This window comes from Ixodes scapularis, unplaced genomic scaffold (assembly GCF_016920785.2).
Source record: "Ixodes scapularis isolate PalLabHiFi unplaced genomic scaffold, ASM1692078v2 PGA_scaffold7__128_contigs__length_106722199, whole genome shotgun sequence".
NCBI lineage: Eukaryota > Metazoa > Arthropoda > Arachnida > Ixodida > Ixodidae > Ixodes > Ixodes scapularis.
This window is the reverse complement of record NW_024609882.1, coordinates 5,162,157-5,181,747: the sequence shown is the minus strand read 5'-3', so window position 1 is coordinate 5,181,747 and position 19,591 is coordinate 5,162,157. Positions and strand designations below refer to the sequence as shown.

At 45.4% G+C, this 19,591-nt stretch overlaps 1 protein-coding gene across 2 annotated transcripts; it reads right to left on the bottom strand.

Moving 5' to 3' along the window:
* Nucleotides 1–496: 496 nt before the first annotated feature.
* Nucleotides 497–19,531, bottom strand: LOC120838565 (short-chain dehydrogenase/reductase family 16C member 6). Of its 2 annotated transcripts, none has more exons than XM_042286423.1 (6): nucleotides 19,507–19,531; nucleotides 17,276–17,515; nucleotides 16,428–16,534; nucleotides 12,001–12,153; nucleotides 4,435–4,560; nucleotides 497–1,756 (listed from the first exon to the last, which is right to left on the bottom strand). In XM_042286423.1, the coding sequence occupies exons 2-6, from the start codon at nucleotides 17,345–17,347 to the stop codon at nucleotides 1,681–1,683; spliced, it is 534 nt and encodes a 177-aa protein (XP_042142357.1). In that variant the 5' UTR covers nucleotides 17,348–17,515; nucleotides 19,507–19,531; the 3' UTR covers nucleotides 497–1,680. The 2 variants fall into 2 exon arrangements, with proteins under 2 accessions (XP_042142357.1, XP_040064484.1); XM_040208550.3 differs by lacking the exon at nucleotides 19,507–19,531 and adding an exon at nucleotides 18,929–19,436.
* Nucleotides 19,532–19,591: the final 60 nt, after the last annotated feature.

The following is a 19,591-nucleotide window of genomic DNA, read 5'->3' as shown; positions in this document are numbered from 1 at the left end:
GCCAGTGCCTGCATCTTCCACTTATGTCCCGACCACTGATGAGAACCGTTACAACAGTTACAGTCTACACTTACGTCAGGTTGTTCCGTGACGAAAATGAAACCAGCTCACCGGATTCGAGCATGTAACGAGGAGATATTATACAGTAACTTTTAATCTTGTTTTAGCTCACGCAACCACTTCCACACTATGATCAAGTCACGAATATTCCTGTTACATGTTGCCATTTAAAAAATGACTAATTAGAGAGTGAAAAAAGTGTCCATAACGTTGAGAGTTTCAATTATATAAGTTGTGTCAGTAATGGTACATTCAAGGACTAGTCTGCCAGCACTGCCTCTTCAGATGCAACCTTGAATGCTGTAAACGAAAGGTTGCTCACAAACGTACTACCCACAACCTTTTTGGCGGCTGGATGTAAAACAGGTGTTTACATCTAGACTCAAAATGAGAACATAACGGGGCCATAAAAGAGGTAAAGCAACGGCACAAGAAATTCATCTTGCAAGTGTACTATTTTATTTCACAGGAACATACTTTCAAAGTCAACAGTATTGAAGCAACAAACATTTTGTACAAAAAAAAAAATAGTTTTTTTTTTAATAAGAATTCAGAATTTCACTAAAAATAGAATTCAGTAGAGCAATAAATCGAAAAATGAGTAAATAGCAAGAATAAAATGCAAGGACATTACATCCTTCATCCTGGAACCCTCGACTGCACAATGTCACAGAGTTCTACGAGCACCAAGGGCACTAAAGGCACACAATGGTCGTACAAACCATACGAAGAAAAAGGAAAAAGCTGTCAAATTACGGTAAAATTAGATGTTCATAATTTCCGTACAAAAACTACAACCCGTAAAGCTGCCTGGATCTTCTCGATCAATAAAAATGCTGCCATCATTTCCCTCAGGGTCTACAGCAATGTGGACACGCTGCTGTACCGTGAGATGCTCCGTACACAGTGACCCAAAAATAAATGTACATAAATTTTTTTTTTTTTTATCAGAAAAGTAAACTATGCACTGCTGAATGCTCATTCTCCACCCAAATGGGACACTAGCGGTCCAAAACAGGTGCCAGAGTTCCAAAACTAATCAATATCTTTATAAAAATTTACAGAACTGTCTAAAAAAATTTTAATTGGAAAAATGGCGGCTAACAGAGTCCTCAAATACACAAAGCTGAATGGCACCAGTCACCAAGCACGGAACTAATTTTGCCATTGAGATTTCCAGAAAATCATTTACGGCTGTTGAATAAGGCAACAGTTAGTTTTTAACTGGATCTCTAGCGTTACACTTTGAAGGAGAATTCAATTTCAATGACGCATAGCTTATTCTTGCAGTGAAAAAACAAACAAAAAAACCTAAGTGTTTTTCTTTTTGGACACACTATACGACACATAAACAACTGTTACACCTAAATGTTACAAAAATAAACACAAAACACGGAGACAAACAGAACATTGGCACGGTACCCTAGACATGACCCTTCCTTTGTACTCTCTCTCTCTCATGACTTTGTGGATTGCACTGACGTCAAGGCTCCGGTGCTTGAAGAGAGCTACCGGCGGAGACGACGCAAGACCAGTTTCGTGACTGTGGCGCTGTTCCCTCCGACACTAGCGGAGGGGATCTTGGACACTGCAGACCGACTCCGGGAGTTCCGGATTTGCTCAATCCACTACGGAAGGGTTGACCATGTAGTCCAGATATTCCTGCACCAACCTGCCAACCTTGTGGGGCAGAAGCCTGGAACACACACGTGCGAGAGGGTACGGGTTAAAGCTTGTGCTCGTGCCGTTGCGTGAGGCTATAGACATATTTTTATTAAAGCGCCGAAAGGAGGCACCGTTGCAGCTTTGTGTCCCTGCGAATTTCCGGTCTAACGAGAGAACAAACAATCTCCACCACATCACTGATTCTTGCGACGTTGGTGAAATATTTTACAATTAGTTCTCCAAATGGATTGCAAGAGATTTTCCGGTAATTTTTAATACTCTGGTAAACCTCACCGATCCCCTCCTGTATGTGAATAGCGCAGCAAAAGAACTCAAGTCTTCAACTTGGCGATTTCTGCACAAATTCGTTGTCCCGGGAGTTTTGACAACAACAAGCTTGGTAGGTACTCCTAGACGGAGTGACTGGAGGCCTTAGATGGCTTGCGTTCGTAAATAGAAAAAGGGCTAATGGAAAATGGACAGGTAAGTGAAATGAATAGACACAGGACTGCCTCACAACCAAACTCCAGAGGCTGGTTCACACGCTTGCATTTGGCTGCAGTTGAACACGTTGTGCAGTCTGCAATTGCTTACGACGAGAAAACACGCTGGCGCAAACTATGGGGTAGCCGTGGAACGCTAGAAATTCTAGTTAAATGCAGTTCCAGGGTCACATCATAGGTGGCGCCAGCGTTTCCTCTCATCGTTAAAGGGATACTGAACCGAAATTTGGAGCTCAGAGAACAAGGCTGGAGCGATAGGCGGAATGCTGCAAAACCCAATAACATCACTCGCACAGCGATATCTCCAACGGATGGCTGTATTTTTGGAAAAGTGTGAGATTGAACACGGTTGACTAGGCCTACGAGACACGTGACGTCACGGTTCTAATTCCCTCTCCTCTTTGCTTCGTCCCCTCGAGCAGGTGAAGCGAAGCGAGGCCGCTTCCCTTCATTCTCAAATGCTTGAAGAGAATCGTGACGTCACATACATCGCTTGATTGTGCCCTTCTTTTCCAAAAATACGGCCATCCGTTTGAGATAGCGATGTACAAGTGATGTTTTGAAGTTCGTAACCTACCATTCAACGTTCCTGCAGCCTTATTTTGCGAAATCCAAATTTCGGTTCAGCATCCTTTTGAAGCTCCACTATACTGTGACGTTAGCATAGCAAATGCATTGTTGCGCGGCACACACGTATATTGATTGGTTGCAGATATCAAGTTCCCGCTTGCCGGCCAACGAAAGGTCCACATTTTGCGTTACGCTGCATTCACTGCGCTCAACATCGGAGTATAACAGAGCCTTCAGCGATCACAAGGAAGCATGCGGAAGCACAATCCAGTCGGCTGCAACAAAATGCAAGTGCGTGAACCAGCCTCAAAAAACTTTGGTTGTGAGTTGGTACTCCATCTGTGCACTTCATTAACTCTTTCCTGACCATGGGAAAAATGCCCGTCTTGTCCGACGTTTGCAATACGATGCCATACATCGAAATTAAGCTAAATAAATGGGCCTTCGAATTATGCAAGCATCAAAGCAGACTCAAATTCTAATGCAAAATTTTATTTCTCGAACACAATATACCATCAAGAAATTGTTAAAACGTCTGGCAGCCCTCTGTGCACTGCCATTTTTGTTCCGTCGAGATTCCACTGCTGTTTGTCAATTCCGTGGCGTTGTCGGTAACAATCGAGGCCTACTGCTCACAGTCATCAATCCTCAACCACACCGGCGAGCTAAGGGTTAATATTGTCTTACGCTCTTCTTGCGCATGTATGTGCTCGTCGCCCCACCGTTCGCTGGTTTGTTGCCGCAACCGACATGGCGGACGTACACTTGAGCTTGAAATTTGGCTTCAAGTGCCGGTAAAGGCAAGGGCACGGCCGCCTGGTTTTCGAAAGAGCTTTCTTTGCGCGAGTGCTTGTGCAAAAGAAGGACTCTTCAGAGCTATGCTTTCGCGCCCTGGCCTTTGCAAGTGCCAAACCCAACTGGTGAGACGGAGCATGTTCTTCGGCACTCCACTAGATGGCGCTCTGCTTTTTGTATATGGTCTATTGCATTCCAGATCAATCTGAACCAGGTAAAGACATAAAGACATGACTATATATTGAAAGAAAAGCATGCAATAAAATTGAGTTATACTATATATATTCCTCATTTTCACAACAAAACAAACTATGCAGAAACTAGAGTTCTAGCTCAAGATATTCATCTACCAAAAATCAAGACAATCCTCATGACTGACGTGCCATTGGGCTGAGCAGTTTGTTTCTCAATATGGAGAACCACAGGTCATTGAACTAAAATTTGATAAACCTGGCTTCATCATCAGACCCACTGCTGCTCTCCGAATCCGGAAAATCAACGAAGATTCTCGAGAATTGCCATGCTTGCTAGTGCAGGCCAGGCCTGCCTCCCTGTCTCCCCCCCCCCCCCCCCCCCCCCCCAAAAAAAAAAAAACAACAAACAACTCTTGAATTGGAAGAAAAATAAATCCTGAAAAGACTGATCGCTACCTCTAAATAACAATGTTTGGCTTAAACTCAAAGGTGAATCTGTCAAAATAGGTGGAATCCCTCCACCGGGCTGGCAACAACAAATTGCACGATAGTCAAGGAGACACTGTTGACGGAATGTTAAGGGAATTCCACCACACTTGCAGAAAGTATCAGCTACTAATGCAAAGTAGCACCTGGCTCCGACTTACAGGGAGAGCCTGTGCATGAGGGAGAAGCTGGCGGGGAGGATGATAACATCCTCTTCCCTGAGGATCCTTGTGACCACCTCTTGGGCTGCCACCTGCACGTCCATCGATGGAAAGATGCTCGGGAACCTGAAGGAAGAGGTGCGCCAAGATCACATGAGCCGCCTATGGACACGAACCAGGAAGGTCCCGCATGAATTACATATATACATGTATGGGTGCTTTCTTCTCAAATGGGGCAGGCTAAAAGTGCGTAATTTATATTTTTTGCAATAAAAATATATGTTTTAGGGGCATTTCTAAGAGAAAGGAAAGTAAGAGAAAGGAAAGCAAAACAAACCGCAAATTTCCCATATTTCTTGTTCTCGAGTTCTGGAGCATAGAAAACGCTGTGACAGAAATTAGCGTTTTCCCTTGCCACAGCAGGACCTATGTTTGACACGCCTCTGCTGCCATTATTTTATTCGGCACATTGATACTTCAGTTTTATGTTGTTGAAAAAAAAACACTATCCCTAAACTCTGGCATAAAAACATGCTTTTTGAGTAAGGCTTGTTAAATTACGAGGCACTGGAGAAAACCAGCCTTCTGCGTTAAGTCCTTATTTTAAACTAATTTTGTTTGCAGTCCATCCATTAAAAATCATGCAGGAAGGGCCTCAGCAAGCACATCGTATTGCAGCACCGCAGTGTTCTTCCACAGCATAAAGGCCATCTGCTTTCATCGCCGTCACCATGGCAACGAATGCCGATTTTCTGAATGCCGTCTGCTAGCTAAAGTTTAACATTTTAGTAATGAGCAGCCGCAGACTGTCGCCGTGATGCGGCGTGAGCATAGGCAAGAGGGGGGGGAGGTTAACACGCCCCCCAGTTATACATGCGCCGCCCGAAAAGGTCATTCGGTGTTCGTTGCCATGGTGACCAGGCATGTAGCCAGGAGCTTGTCTCGGGGGGAGGGGGGCCGCCCATGACAAAAAGATGTATGAGGGAGAGGGGGGAGGAGGTCCCAGCAAAATGGAAGATTTTGGGGGGGGGGGGGGGGGGGGCCGGAATCTTCTGGAATTGCTATAGGTTTGATATCCCATGAAGCAATATTACATGCACTTTCTAGGAAATGAACACCCTCACGAGGCAGGTTAGGGGGAGACTGAGGTTCTCAAAATGATAACTCAAGGGTCGAAAAACAGATGGTTTATGGTTGAAAGTATGACAAAACTTTGACTATTGAATACTACTGTGAGCTGGATGGCTCGGTTCCGACAACACCTTGTAAGCATAAACCAGACTTGGATACTGCCACCTTTTTTCAAGGGACATTTCATTGGAGTCAGCATACAGGCTTAAAACAGGAGATGTCCTAGAAGCACCGGTTGCAAGGCGAAACACAAGGTGATGCACACGTCAAGCATTTTTAAGGCAGACGGCCGGGCAGATGCATACACGATAGTGCCACAACCAAGGCGCCATCGCACAAGAGAAGAGTACAAACGAAGTAGACACCTCCTATTGGAATCCCAAGACTTGAGTGAAAGAACTTTCAAGATGTTCACCGCCTGTAAACATTTTTGCTTCAGCCACTTGATGCAACATACAAAGTTAAGCTTGCGGTCAAAAATCACTCCCAGGAACTTATGCTCTGCTCTAACCGCAATGTTATTTCTATTTAAAGTAAGAATCGGATCTAAACAAAGCCCACGCCACAAAGAAAAGGGCACACAAACTGTTTTCTCTGAAGAAAACTTAAAACCATTTTCATTTGCCCATTTATTCATTTAATTTATGGTTAGCTGTAGCAGCCTTTCACAGCTAGACATATTACACAATGCAACAGAAATTTGAACATATTCTACATTAAGGGGAGTATGATACGGAGGAAGGTATGACCCAGCATAGAGAATCAATTTTTACAGCAAAGAGGATAACACTCAGGACTCCATTCTGAGGAATCCAGTTCTCCTGAACAAACAAATCAGAAAATGTTGTCCCTAGATGTACGCAAAAAGAGTGAACACATTAGAAGTTTTTAATACAGTTAAGCAATCTGCCGCATACTCCACACACAAAAAGGTCATGCAGGATGCCATATCCTCAAGTAGTATCGTAAGCCTTCTCCAAGTCGAAAAATACCTATAAACAATGCTGCCTGTTCACAAATGCCTCCCGTGCAAGTCTCAAGCCAAACTAAGTGGTCGGTTGTGGAGCGTCCAGGTCGACACCCGCACCGATTTACATCCAAAATATTTTGTTCAAGAAAGTAAACAAGACACTTGTTAACTAAGCTTTCATACGTCTTTTCCCAGGCAACTTGTCAATGCTATCGGCCTGTAACTTGTCAGGAGGGAAGGGTCTTTTCCAGGCTTCAATAGCGGAATCACTTCTGCCTGTTTACATTCGGTACGGAAGTATGCATCTTTATACAGGCCATTAAAATAAACGAGGAGAGCTGAGTGTGATTTCTCTGTAAATGATGAATCAACTCGTAATGTATGCGATCAGGACATGAGAAAGATTGCGTCCGGATATTCAGAGCCATTTGCATCTTCACGAGGACCTGAGATAGATTGCTTCCGGATATTCAGAGCCATTTGCAGCTCCACCATTGTGAACGGTTGATTGCAGGGTGCGGAAGCTCCTCCCGCCAAGCTGATTTTCGTTCTCTTTAGATCCGATTTAAACTTCAAAAGCGCCGAAGGGTTGTGCGAGGAGTTCGAAACGGCTGCAAAATGTGCACCTAACAGAATAGCCTAGTCATGCAATGAGGACGCAGATGTAAAGAGAGGAACTGTGAAACAGCGATATCTGCTTTTAACCTCATTAAGTCAGTCCCACACTTCCTTTGCTGGGACATAGCTACTAATATGAGACAAATATCCTTTCCAAGACTTCTGCATGGCCCGCTTCCTAGTCCAACGAGCTTGAGTGCTATTTCACTGAAACTCTATTAAAATATCTGCGAAATATGCCCCAAGACTTATCCTGTTTATTCTTGGTGGTGGAACAATCATCATTCCACCATGACTTACATTTTTTGGCAATTTTAAAGGAAGTCTGAGGGATGGAACAAAAAGCAGCATTAATTATCTGTTCTGTAATGTATACTGTGACTTCATCATGTGTTAAGGACTGGAACATGCGAGGTTTCAGGTCCGAGTTTAGGCTACAAAAACTCCAATCTGCTTTTTCCAGTTTCGAACTCTCCAGGACGACTGGAAAGTGCTCGCTTCCAAAATGGTTATTCAAAACTTTCTACGTAAATAAAGGAAACAATGAGGGGGATAAGAAAAAAAGATTGATAGATGCGTATGAATTGTGAGCTGCACTAAAAAAGGTTGGCTTTCTCTTGTTCATAAGGCACAGCCCAGATGATGACAAATACCGTTCAAGGACTGCACCATGCGAATCCTAACAGGCACTACCCCGCAAGGGATGGTGATCATTAAAATCTCCTAAAATTAGAAAAGGGTGAGGATGCTGTGTAATGAAGTCTTTGAAGATCATGAAGATGCAGTGGAATGCTTGGTGATATATAAATAGACACAACAGTGATAAGGCAGTCCAAAAGAAGGCGCACAGTCACAGCCTCAAAAGGCGTAGTGAGAGGAACCTGAGAGCAGGGAACCCTATTCTGAACAACCACGGCCACTCCACCAGATGAATTAGATGCAGGGCGATCTTTCCTAAAAACTTGATGGCAACGCAACACTCACTTATGATGATCACCAAGATGTGTCTTTTGTAAGGAGAGAGCAATAGGACGTAGCTCGTCCATGAAAAGATTAACATGTCAATATCATGTAAAAGATCGCGGGAGCTCCACTGCATAAAGAGAAAGTTTGCCATTCCTCTAAGGAAAAGTTAAAAGGTTGCTAAACCAAAAAGTATAACTAGGTAAGAATATGTAAAAAGCCGAATCTGCTGCACATGACGACAAAAATCAATGTCACATTGAAGGGATTACAGGTTTTTCGTTTTGTGTTTATTCTTAGAAGTCTGCCACTCCATGTCGTCTTGCTCAGATGCACGAGTGGAGACTCCTGTACCCTCATTCGTGGCCTCTGCTTCCTGAGGCGAGGCTTTTAATGCAGGTTGGGGTAGGTTTGGGGAAAGGGGCGCCATCCCCCTTCCCCGACCAACCCCAGCCAAAGGGGCGGAGGAGGTGCTGGGCGGGGGGCGTCGCACGAGTCCATCCGTTTCTGCCCCTTGTGGAGTGAGAAGGAGTGGCACGAGAGCCATGCCACTTTCTCGATGATGCTCTCTCCAGGGAGTGTGGGCGAGAGTGCCGACCCTTCTCCCTGGAAGGAGATTCCGGATTGGTTTGCAAAACTGCCTGAGAAGACAAAGGCTGTTGCCCTGTTGGAGCGCGAGGGTTCGCACTCTGGCTTGGACGGTCGGTAGACCACCCAGCCGAGATTGCACGCCCCGGAAGCTGAATCTTCAGCTGGGGACTGCCGCGGCTTCCCATATTTCAGAAGGAACGTTGGGGTTGCCACTGCTACCATCAGTGGGGCAGGCCCTCGCTGCACCACCTGCGCATAGCAGCGCTTGTGCAAGAATGTGAAGCGACGGCGTGCCTCTGGGTAGGAAAGATTTTCCTTGAGTTCTTTCCACTTTCTGCAGGATTGAGAGTATAAAGGGTGAGGATCACTGCAGTTTGCACAGTGTGCAGGATCCTGTGGGATGGTCAGTTTTGGCACATTTTGCACAAGTGGCTTTTCCACGGCAATGCTGGGAACCATGGCCAAACCTCTGGCATTCGAAACATTTAGAGGACTAGGCACATAGGGCCTAACCCTGCAGTGGAGATCGCCCTAACAGCCTCGGATAAGGGGTGGAATCATAAATTAAGACTACCGTATTTACTCGAATCTAGGCCGATAGTTTTTCCAAAAAAATTAAATCCGAAACTCGGGGGTCGGCCTAGATACGAGGATCCGGCTCCGCCATGACCGCGGGACGCCATCTTGTCTACATCACTTCGGGAAGATACGCTGTGTACCACGGAACGCACGGAACGTTCGTCTCTACTCGACGCTATGGCATCGACCAGTCGATGCCACTACTCCGCAGCTTTTAAGAGGAAAGTTGTCTTGGCTGCTGAACACTCGTCCAACCTGCAAGCCCAGCGCGACTTCGGCGTGGACGAAAAAAATGTGCGTCGCTGGAGAAAGCAGCGTGGTCAGCTCTTTGCATGTGTGGCAACAAGAATGGCATTCTCAGGACCGCGGAAGGGAAGGCACCACGAGCTGGATCGCGGCCGCATGGGACGACATCCCGGCGGAACTGATAGTAAAGTCGTTCCGAAAGTGTTGCATCTCGAATGCCCTGGACGGTACGGATGACCACGCGTTGTGGGAAGTGGACAGTGACAAAGATACGAGTGAGGACGACGAATGATCAGGAAAAATGCGGACATTAACCGTGAGCATGCCGTCGGATAAGTGACCGAAATAGTGCTGTACATTGCAGATAAATTCCGTTCTGTGTTTAATTTATGGTGTTTTTCCTATACTTTTTGGTCAACCTAGAATCGAGAATTTTTTTTTTTTTTTTTTCGGCCTTGTTGTTTTTGCGGGGTCGGCCTAGAATCGATGCCGGCTTAGAATCGAGTAAATACGGTATATGTTTTGTTTTCCGCTCTTATCCTGACGCAGGGAGACGTGCCTCGCAGCTACAACACCTTGGTCAGAGAGCCCTTCAACTAGTTCAGTGTCGGAAGACTTGATTAGGTCATCTTCAGAAATAACGCTCTGAATAGTATTGCATTTACGATAAGGTGTAGTGGTCACTTTGTGATCAGACACAGAGTTCAACGCAAGGAGTGCAGTACTCTGCTGTCTGGATTCAATTTCCACGAGTAGGCCACCTGAGGGCATGCCTCGATGAAGAAGGGGGAGGGAACGCAAGGGCCTCCTTGCACCTTCGTGTAGGCTTGCATGCTTTTAGCACCGCGGCCTTCGTAATAAGCGTGGTCGGCCACTGATGCACTTAGAATAAACCGGTTAAAAATGTGTGCATTTTGGTTGGGACCAAATCAAACTTCAATAAAAGCGATAATTAAGAAGAAACAATTTCGCTATAACGAAATCGCTTTTGATGCTCAGAGTGCTTCTAATTGAAACCATATGTCTGTTTTCACTAATTAAAAGGTGAATTAACAAGTTTTTAGTTTATTACTCACCAGACTGTGAAGGTTGTCCGCCGAGCTCAAGAAATGTATAGTGAAGACGGAATTCACGTAGCAGTAAAGACGCCTTTTTCTAAAGATCTGTTTCCAATAAAAAATATCATCCGGCATATAAAAAGGCGAGAAATAAAAATAAAATGGTTTGGCTTAAGTTTTTAAACCAAAGCCACCATCATTAATGTGGATTTAAAAAAACGATCAACTCGCACCGGAATCGCCCTGAAACCAGCTCAGTGCACAGCGCTCCTCGGTCGTGCAGCGCGATGTCGGTGCAACATCGAGGACAAACTGCGCCGCGCCGGTGCACCGCGACGAGCTCCACCTTGCGTCACTTCACGTTTTGTTCGTTTTTTCTTGCGCAGGTCAGCGCACGGTGCCCGTCTGCTGACAATTTCTTCTATTCTGTACTCGCGGATTTGACGGTCTCACAGAAATAAACATCGTGGACGTGATTGTCGATGGGGTCACGAAGCGGGTGACAATTCCACATATATATGTTGGCCACCATTATTGGTTCAAGAAAACGAAACACCAGATAATAGCCGTACCTCGCTGTCATCGAAACGCCTCGCGCGGCTTTCCACGAAGTTCATGCTTTCCGGACGCTCCTTGCCATCGCAGCAATCGCCAGTAATCGCGGCGATGGCGAGAAGCTCGTCGTCTCGCCGTCAGAAGACCCGAGGAAATCATCTAGTGCAGCTGCGAGGCGTGTTCGTTTTTGCAAGATCGCCATCTCGATAGTCTGCGCGTCTGCTACTCCCGCCATCTCCTCGATTCCCGCTCCTGGCCGCAATGCCTGATGGGACTGCCCCCCGGCGCACCGCCGATTTTCTTGGTGCGCGTTGGGGCAACGAAAAGCCGCACCGGGAGGGTGCGCTTCGTTGATCGAGGTCGTCCGGTGCGCACCGGTGCACTTGATCGAAGATGAAGGGGCGCACCTCAGTGCCCCGGTGCGCACCGGTGCGGATGATCGAGGATGCTATAAGTTTTTTCTATGCACAAGGGGAAAAACAGTAGAACAGTCTGCTTGACGCTGATACTCACATAGACACGCTTGGATCTGCTTTTCGGTATTCATCTCAAACAAGCTTTCACTATTTTGTACCATGTGGTGCCATCTGTGAGTAACAGCGTAAACCAGACTGTTTTTACCGTTTTTCTGTGTGCAAAGAAAACAAAATAAAGTTCTTTAACATTAAAGATTTTTTTTTTTTCTCCCGAGAGAATTTTTTGCATGATAAATGCATCATTTACAGACATCTTTGGGAAAATTTCATTGCACTCTGGTCATTGGCTTATTTATACAAATATTTTATGCCGAATAAAGCTCGGAAACACCTTGTAGAGAAGGGACAACTGCCGGTTGTCAGGGAACAGGGGCATTACCAGGTGCTGAGGAAGGGCAGCCCAGTGCACTCAAAGCCCTTGGACAGGATGGCGGGGCAGACGGTGCTGAGCCGGATGTTGCGTCCCTCGTCCGACTGGGCCAGTTCCCGTTCCAGGGACAGCATCAGCCCCATGATGGCAAACTTGGAAGCGCTGCAGGGTGCGAAGAGACGTGCAGCATTTTCTTTTTTTTTTGTAATTTGGAGCACTTTTATACTCTTGGCAACATTGTGGGAAACATGTCGAAGAACGTTTTGTAAAGGAAACTGGTGTATATAATTTTGTTTGCCTTGTTTTCTGGTACTTTCAAACTGCGGGCGTAATGTCGTTCTCGAATGATGCACACCAGGGCCGTAACCAGGGGGGGGGTTAGGGGGTTCTGACCCCCCCCCCCGAAATTTTTTTCTGTGTACGGCCCTGGTCGGTGCACTGGCAGCCAGCCGATTTTAATCTCCACCTCTGCGCACGCGCAGTGGCGCCGGTCGGCTACCGGGTACCAAACCGGGACCGGTTCTCCGGTTTGCTGTAACTCTCCATTATATGCCACCGATGCACATGATTCATAGGCAAAAATAAGACAATAGACACTTTCAAAATGGCCGCCGTTGTCCCCGAAAACCTCCCCCCCCCCCCCCCCCCCCGAAATTTTTTTCTGGGTACGGCCCTGATGCACATTACCTTTATCAATGCGAGTGTTTGTGTTGTTTCTTCTTTAAAAGGAAGCTACGGAGCTTCTTGAAAAAAAAAAAAAAGAGAAGTGAATTCTAGTGTATTTTTACCCCGTGAACCCGAATACCCATACCATTTGCTGCGCAAGTACTGTTAAACGTGAGAAAAACGCGAAAGACAGTCGCTGTATGTGACATCATCGACGGATCTTTTGGCTGCCCAAGGCTAGGGAGGCGGGGCTTCAGCCCTATTGTGAAATTGCTCGTATGGCTCTCCGGCGCATCGCATTGAAATATAATTGTGATATCTGTTATTTTAAAGGCCAAATGAATGCAATTCAAACGTTTTTTTCTACAAATGTAGAAGTACCCCATCTTCCCTTTAATTTAAGGCTACTGTTTTATTTCTGATCCAGAAGATCAAACTAGGAAAAACTCTCCTCTGTAAGAAACCAAATGAGGGTTGACAGTATTTCAAAATAAAATAAATATATTAATGAATATTACAATGAAACAAATTTTCTTTTTTCACTTTTAGCTAGCTTTGTGCTCAGGATAACCTGATCATGTTTGTACAAAACATAGGGAAGAGCTATTAGTCCTTGTTCACACCTAAGGGAACTAAAATCATCTTTGATAATTGATCCCTCAAAGTCCTCATTAGTTGTAAAATACTTAGGGAGTGATCATTTCCGTTCAAAAAGTATTGAAAGGAGGTATTTACTTAGCTCGAAGCGATGCACCACGGGAAGGAAAACTGCCCCCTGGCCACCATGCCATTGTCAAATTTGCGATTTACGGGAAGTGTTGTGTACGGCTAGCTGTGTCGTGGCGAGTTCGAAAACAAGCTGATTACAAGTGTAGTTTGCTCAAATAAACATTTATTTCATGCCAACCGTCGCACATAATCAAAAAAAAAAAAAAAAAATTGGCAGATTGTTGCGACAAGAGGCTTCGATGAAGCCGCCGGTTGACATCGACAGACAGGAAGCACTCGGCTAGATTCGAAGTTCCCATGCGATCAGCTTCTGACAGATGGGCGTAAATTTTTATGCGAAAGCTTTAACTGTCCCATGGAGTGAGCAGACGTCATCAGCTGCCGCGCCAAACAGCAGATAAATCCCCCCCTCCCAAGAGAACGAAGTGAAGCAGCGATCCGAGGTATCCCAGCTTTGAAACCGTGCGAAAAGCTGAGCCAAACGGCAAATTAATTCGCCTCTTAGTGAAGCCGAAATCTCATTGGCTGGTACGCGTAGTTACAGGGAACGAGACTCCCAATGGCCGAGGCATGTCAGTTTCAAGGCAAGCCGCTCCATGGTACTACGTGCCCACGTCAGATTTAGCCGCGCCAGACTGCGCCGGGAAAAGGAAGTGTTTGGCTGTCAGGGCTTCCCAGAGACAGCCCGCTCAAGCCATACTCTGGAGCGCGGCGCGGCCACTTCACAAGAACGACATTCACGCTTTCGCATTTACAACTGATAAGAAGTGCTTCGGTGTGCCTCGAATCTTTTCTAATTGCTAGCCTTTTACGTCAATAACAAAAATATTTGCCATTGAAGGAAGGGACGACGTCTAAAATTCCCAATATGCACACATTGAAAATTGAGGCATTGAACATTGCTTTTACGAGCCGGGTGAAGCCTCGGGGGCTTGTGTGCCTGGCATGCTTTAAAGATTTCGGTCAAAACACTTCGGGGTATTGTTTTTATCTGTTTACGGAAACAGATACCTGAACTAGGAACTTACGAAGGGATAGATAGCAAAATAGGTGGCATTGCATACGCCGCATGTCTTCAATTACCACTTAACACATTGTTTAAATTTTATAATTGTAAACGGGTACGGCTACAATTGTCGGTGCGAAGGGCTAGCAAAATTATCGCACTTGCTTTACGTACGAGGTAATCGTTCATTCCATTTACTCTACCTTTGAAACATCATCGAGCTACACACTCAATTGGCTGACACTCCATGCAATCGCGTCCTCCCAGTGCCACTGTGAAAGTTCTCGAGAGTACGAGTCTTTGGAGGGCTGTCCTCGCGCACGCTCGCTCAGTCGAGCACGTAGACGTTAGGGTTAGAACGTGCACAGCGACAGTAACATTCTGGCTGGGGTGGGAAGAGATGCCAGGTGTCGAAAATCCTCCCCCTGATGGCGGCTGTTGACTTCGATGGCGATTCAGTGGTGACAACAATGACTTGTGGGTATAACTTCTTTACAATGATTCACTAAGGAATGCGGATGACACATGCCCATTGTTTACGTTGGGGATATTTTCAGTCCTAAAACCCTCCTGCCCTCCCGCGACGGGGTCCATTTTTTGTCCCAAAAGGGGACACACATTCGTTCCGCGCGGAGGGGCGATGAGGCCACTCGCGCTAGAGTAGTCATGTTTGGCTTGCGCTTCCTCGCCACCTGCACCCTTCTCCTTGGAGTGGTTTCTCGGTAACACTAAACGGCAGCAAAAAATAAACAAACATTAAAAAAAAAGAACATAAAAAGCTGAGCTGCGAGGATTCCACATACTACTACTACTACATTTCTACTTGCCAAGATTGACAAGTAGAAATGTGTCTCCGTACGAGTCCGTACGCTCGCCAAGCACATTGAAGCGCGAAGCCTTGTGAATTCTCCCTATACAGCTATGTGATTTGTTTCCAACATCGGTTTTTCATAAACAGTCATGTACCGTTAAAGTGGACATCTCTGTACCATTAAAAATTGTCCATAATGTGAGTTGTCCACAATTAAAAAAAAAAACAGCAGTTTGTCCCCAAATATGTAAATATAGTGGGGTACTCTCATCAATAGGGCCCCTATTAACGAGAAAAGACTAATTTTCTACACGCAGACTATGCAACAAAACTTCAGTTTTGCGCCCGAAAGAGCGGTTGCATGCTGTGTTTAGGAAAACATGGCAATTGCGGAAAGCAGAAGTGCCATGCAAAAACATGACACTTCTGCTATCCGACAATTGTGCGACGGTTCCCGCAAGCGCTAACACGGTTCCCGCGGGCACCTGATAGCATCGGAAAGATTGGAGAAGTGATAGCGACGCCTCCAAGAAAGCCCGAAGGAGAGATAGGCCAACAAAAGAAATGTCGGGTCTTCGGAATGTTCAGGTGGAAGGAGGCTATGTCTGCCAAAAGGTACAATCCGATCCTGAAATGCACATTCATTTGCCGGAAAGATGGGCACACAAATAAAAATACTGAGCTGTGCACGGCTGTTTTTGCAGCTTGCCTAACCTAGCAAACTAAGTCAACCATCAGGGACAAGTACTGATTTTAGACGTGTTTCAGTGACATACTTTGTGCAATAGAAAATGCACTAAATGTCACTATAATGACAAATGTGTAGTACAGTAGATTAAGTTAAACAAAACGTGAGCTTCCAACTTACATTGTAGATACACCACACATAGAATTCGACACTGATATTTGCGCAGTGCATGAAGAAAAAGAAAGAGTGCAAGTGAGCTGATGAATGTTAATTGTGTCCTCATCCTGCATATTCTTCCTTTGACTCCTAAGTTCTTCTAAATCCTTTTACCCTAGACTCTAGCAGTTTTACGACATGATGAGAAAGCAGGATCTTTCGGGGGCGGGGAGCCCACGATGCCAAAGAACCTATAAGGCAGCAGGCTCAAGCTCTCTCACTAATCACACTGACATTTACGTACTAGTAGCGACAAATCGAAAGCACCCGTCTTTGAAACACTAACCACGTGCCTACAAATAAGGAATGCGACGGCATACCAGTATTCGGTGTAGTTTGCCGCCCCAATGAGCCCCGCCATGGACGACACGGCCACAATGTGCCCCTTGCGACGCTCCAACATCTTTGGCAGGAACTCCTGGATGGTCTGCGGTTCGGAACCACAAGAGAATGATTGTGAGCCGAATAGCAAGTTGGAATACACCGCCACTATCCGAGACCCCCCCCACAAAACGCTCACATTATACATAGAATGTGTTCAAAACCATTCTGCCCAATTCATAACTGTAACTTCATAACTATCATCGCACATCTACCATATCAGCAATGAAAATAACCTTGGGTTTGTCCGATCTCTCAGTTTGCAGAAAAGTATCCTGTCCGTGTTGATTTCACAAGACCTATCATCGTAACCCAACATTGCACAAGCTTCTCTTAAAAAAAAAAAAAAATCATCAAAATAAAGGAGGCGTCTCCCACTGTCAGGCTTCACGTCTTTATCAGTCTTTTCTACCTGTGACATTGCTGGAATGGAATTGTATTCCTGCACACTTAAAGATGCTATTTCTGATAATGTTTTGTGTTCTGATTAAACATTTTCTTTTTATGTGTTAACCTGCCTTTTTTTTATGTATGCTATTCGGACATTATAGCCCATTCCTCCTCTAATGCCTTTAGGTCCTGAGGGAATGAATAAATATATAAATAAATAAATAAAGTAACTTGCTGCATTTTCTAAGCGTTTGTATTTCTACAAGTTTTATTGCTAGTTTTAGTTGCTTTCTTCTGTGTTTGCAAGACAAAGAGGAGAGCTGCTAAAGCCTTTGTCTTTGCATTGTTTGAAAGGGCATAAGACGCAAAACGTGTTGTGCTTCTAATTGACACTTACCCAGAAGTGGGAAAGAGTGTTAACCTCCATGGTGCGTCTGATCTGGTTGGGGTTCATGTTGAGGATGGGCATGGACTGGGCAATGCCCGCATTGTTCACCAGAATGTCCACCTCTCCGATGAGTCGGCCAATCTTCTGAGCGACCTTCTTGACCTGGTCCTCGTCCGTCACGTCACAGGTGAACGAGAAGCCCTTGCCTCCATCCGACCGAATGCTCTTGGCGGTTTCGTTATTCCGAGCCTGTGGGGTTTCGTTCAAGGGCACAAACTTAGGCACCGGACCGTCTTAAGCCTGGTTCAGACAGTTGCGTTTGACTGTGGTTGACTGCATTGTGGCAGCGAGAAACCAGGACATCCCTGCTGCTTATATCGCGTACCAAGATGATTCCTTGAATTGGATTCCACGCTTCATACGAAGCAGTACAGATGTGCCGGCGACTCGCTTTCGGTTCTCGACGCAACACAGTCCAACGCACTCAAACGCACATGTCTGAACCGGCCTTTAGAGACATGCTGTTAAAGTTGTACAGAAAGCAACACAATCCACCCCTCTATTTTTGTCACCAGTTCGTAAAAAGTAGAAATAGTGCGTAGTATTCAGAATTAAATTGGAACACATTTTCCCTGTATTTTGCAAAGAGAGTAGGATGTTTCATTTCCAAGTTTATTTCTGAAATTTGGCGTGCAATAAAGAATTTAAAAATATCAGAGGTTCTGGATGACTACTGATTAGATGAAAGCAATGGGCTGGTATGTTCCTTTACATAATTGGCAGAAGTGGGAATTGTATTTGAGGTCTTACAAAAGGCCTGTACAATTACACAATATAAAAAGTATCGGAAAATAATACACGAAATAAGAGGAAAATCAAGAAATTGACGGACTCCCTAGGAGGAAAAGAAACCAGGAAGTTCTCATCATAGTAACCCCCCCCCCCCCCCCCCCCTTTTTTTTTTTCTTTTCTTGTCACGAGTTTGCCGTAAAGGCGATATCATTATCTTTTGCCCCGCTGCAAAAACATCCAACTTTTTTCAAGTAATTTTTTTTTAAAGTAAATTTAAAGAATGCTCCTTTCCATAACAAAACGGCCGCACTTTTTTTAAAGAGAGAAAGAAAGAGAGAGAGCGAGAAAAAAAAAAAAAAAGAAAAGCGACGAATGGAAGCGATATCCGATTTAAAGAATGCTCCTTTCCATAACAAAACGGCCGCACTTTTTTTAAAGAGAGAGAGAGAGAGAGAGCGAGAAAAAAAGAAAAAGAAAAGCGACGAATGGAAGCGATATCAGAGCGAGGAACGAGATCGGACTACGAGAATGATCGTCTTCAAGGTTAACTTCTTCGAAAAACAAACAAAACACCTTTGGTAACGGCTACACGTGCTACATGAACTTTTTTTTTTTTTTTTTTTGCTTCTTAATTTTGTTTTGTTTGACAGTTTGGCGAAAAGTGCAATCTTCTATTCGTATGCCGGCTACTTTCATTGTTGAATGTAATGTTGTTTTTTTTGTAGTAACACGGCACCACAGGCCGCATGTGCGAGCCAACGATCCTTCAGTGACGTCGCAACCCCTCAGGGTTATATAAATACGTTATTACTACAATACCACGACTCGAACAGTGCGTGCCCACTTTTGTTTGCATCGACCTAAGCTCACCTGATCAATGTCGAGCAGCACCACTTTCGCCCCGAGTTCGGCGAATATGCGGGCGATTTCGCGTCCCAGGCCGCGTGCGGCTCCGGTTACGACAACGACGCTGTTGGCGACGTTCTTCTTCTGTTTGGGCACCAGCAGTCGAAAAGCGCACTCGGCCAAGGTGTAGGCGAGGCGAGTCACCAAACGCGCCAGCTCGGCCGCGAACAGAAACCAGTTGAAGAGACGCAGAAGCATGGCCGAAAGCAAAGACGGCATACGTGCCGAGAGTTCGCGTGGAAGCTCACCGCTGCTGCAATGGATGCACCAACTTTCTCAGATTACTGCAGGCATGCTCACCACAAAGCCCAGTCGCGTCGTCAACAAACACGTGAAAGCGGGAAAGTCGCTGGGAAGGCCGGGGGAAAAACAAAGAACAAAAGGGGGTGGGGCTCGAATATAATCGCGTTCGCTTCCTCTTCTTTTCTAACGCCGCGGTCGAGGGTTATGACTCCTCTGAACTGTATTTTTATCTTTGACGTCATAGATACAAGAAAGGTTGGGCAAAGCCGTGTCGCGTAGAATCACACAGAGTCACTCACCTTGTCATGCCTTGTCACCCACCAAGTCAGCTGTTTATACAAAACAAAAAGTTAAAAATAAGTAATTATCAGCAGCCATTTTGTG

What these genes read in the sequence shown, in the direction of transcription:
- LOC120838565 (XM_040208550.3), bottom strand. Translation starts at nt 19,183, where the DNA reads ATGCCGTCTTTGCTTTCGGCCATGCTTCTGCGTCTCTTCAACTGGTTT. An exon ending in TGCTGCTCGACATTGATCAG is followed by an intron (nt 17,516 to 18,928) that starts GTGAGCTTAGGT and finishes GAAACCCCACAG; the next exon opens with GCTCGGAATAACGAAACCGC. An exon ending in ACACTCTTTCCCACTTCTGG is followed by an intron (nt 16,535 to 17,275) that starts GTAAGTGTCAAT and finishes TCCGAACCGCAG; the next exon opens with ACCATCCAGGAGTTCCTGCC.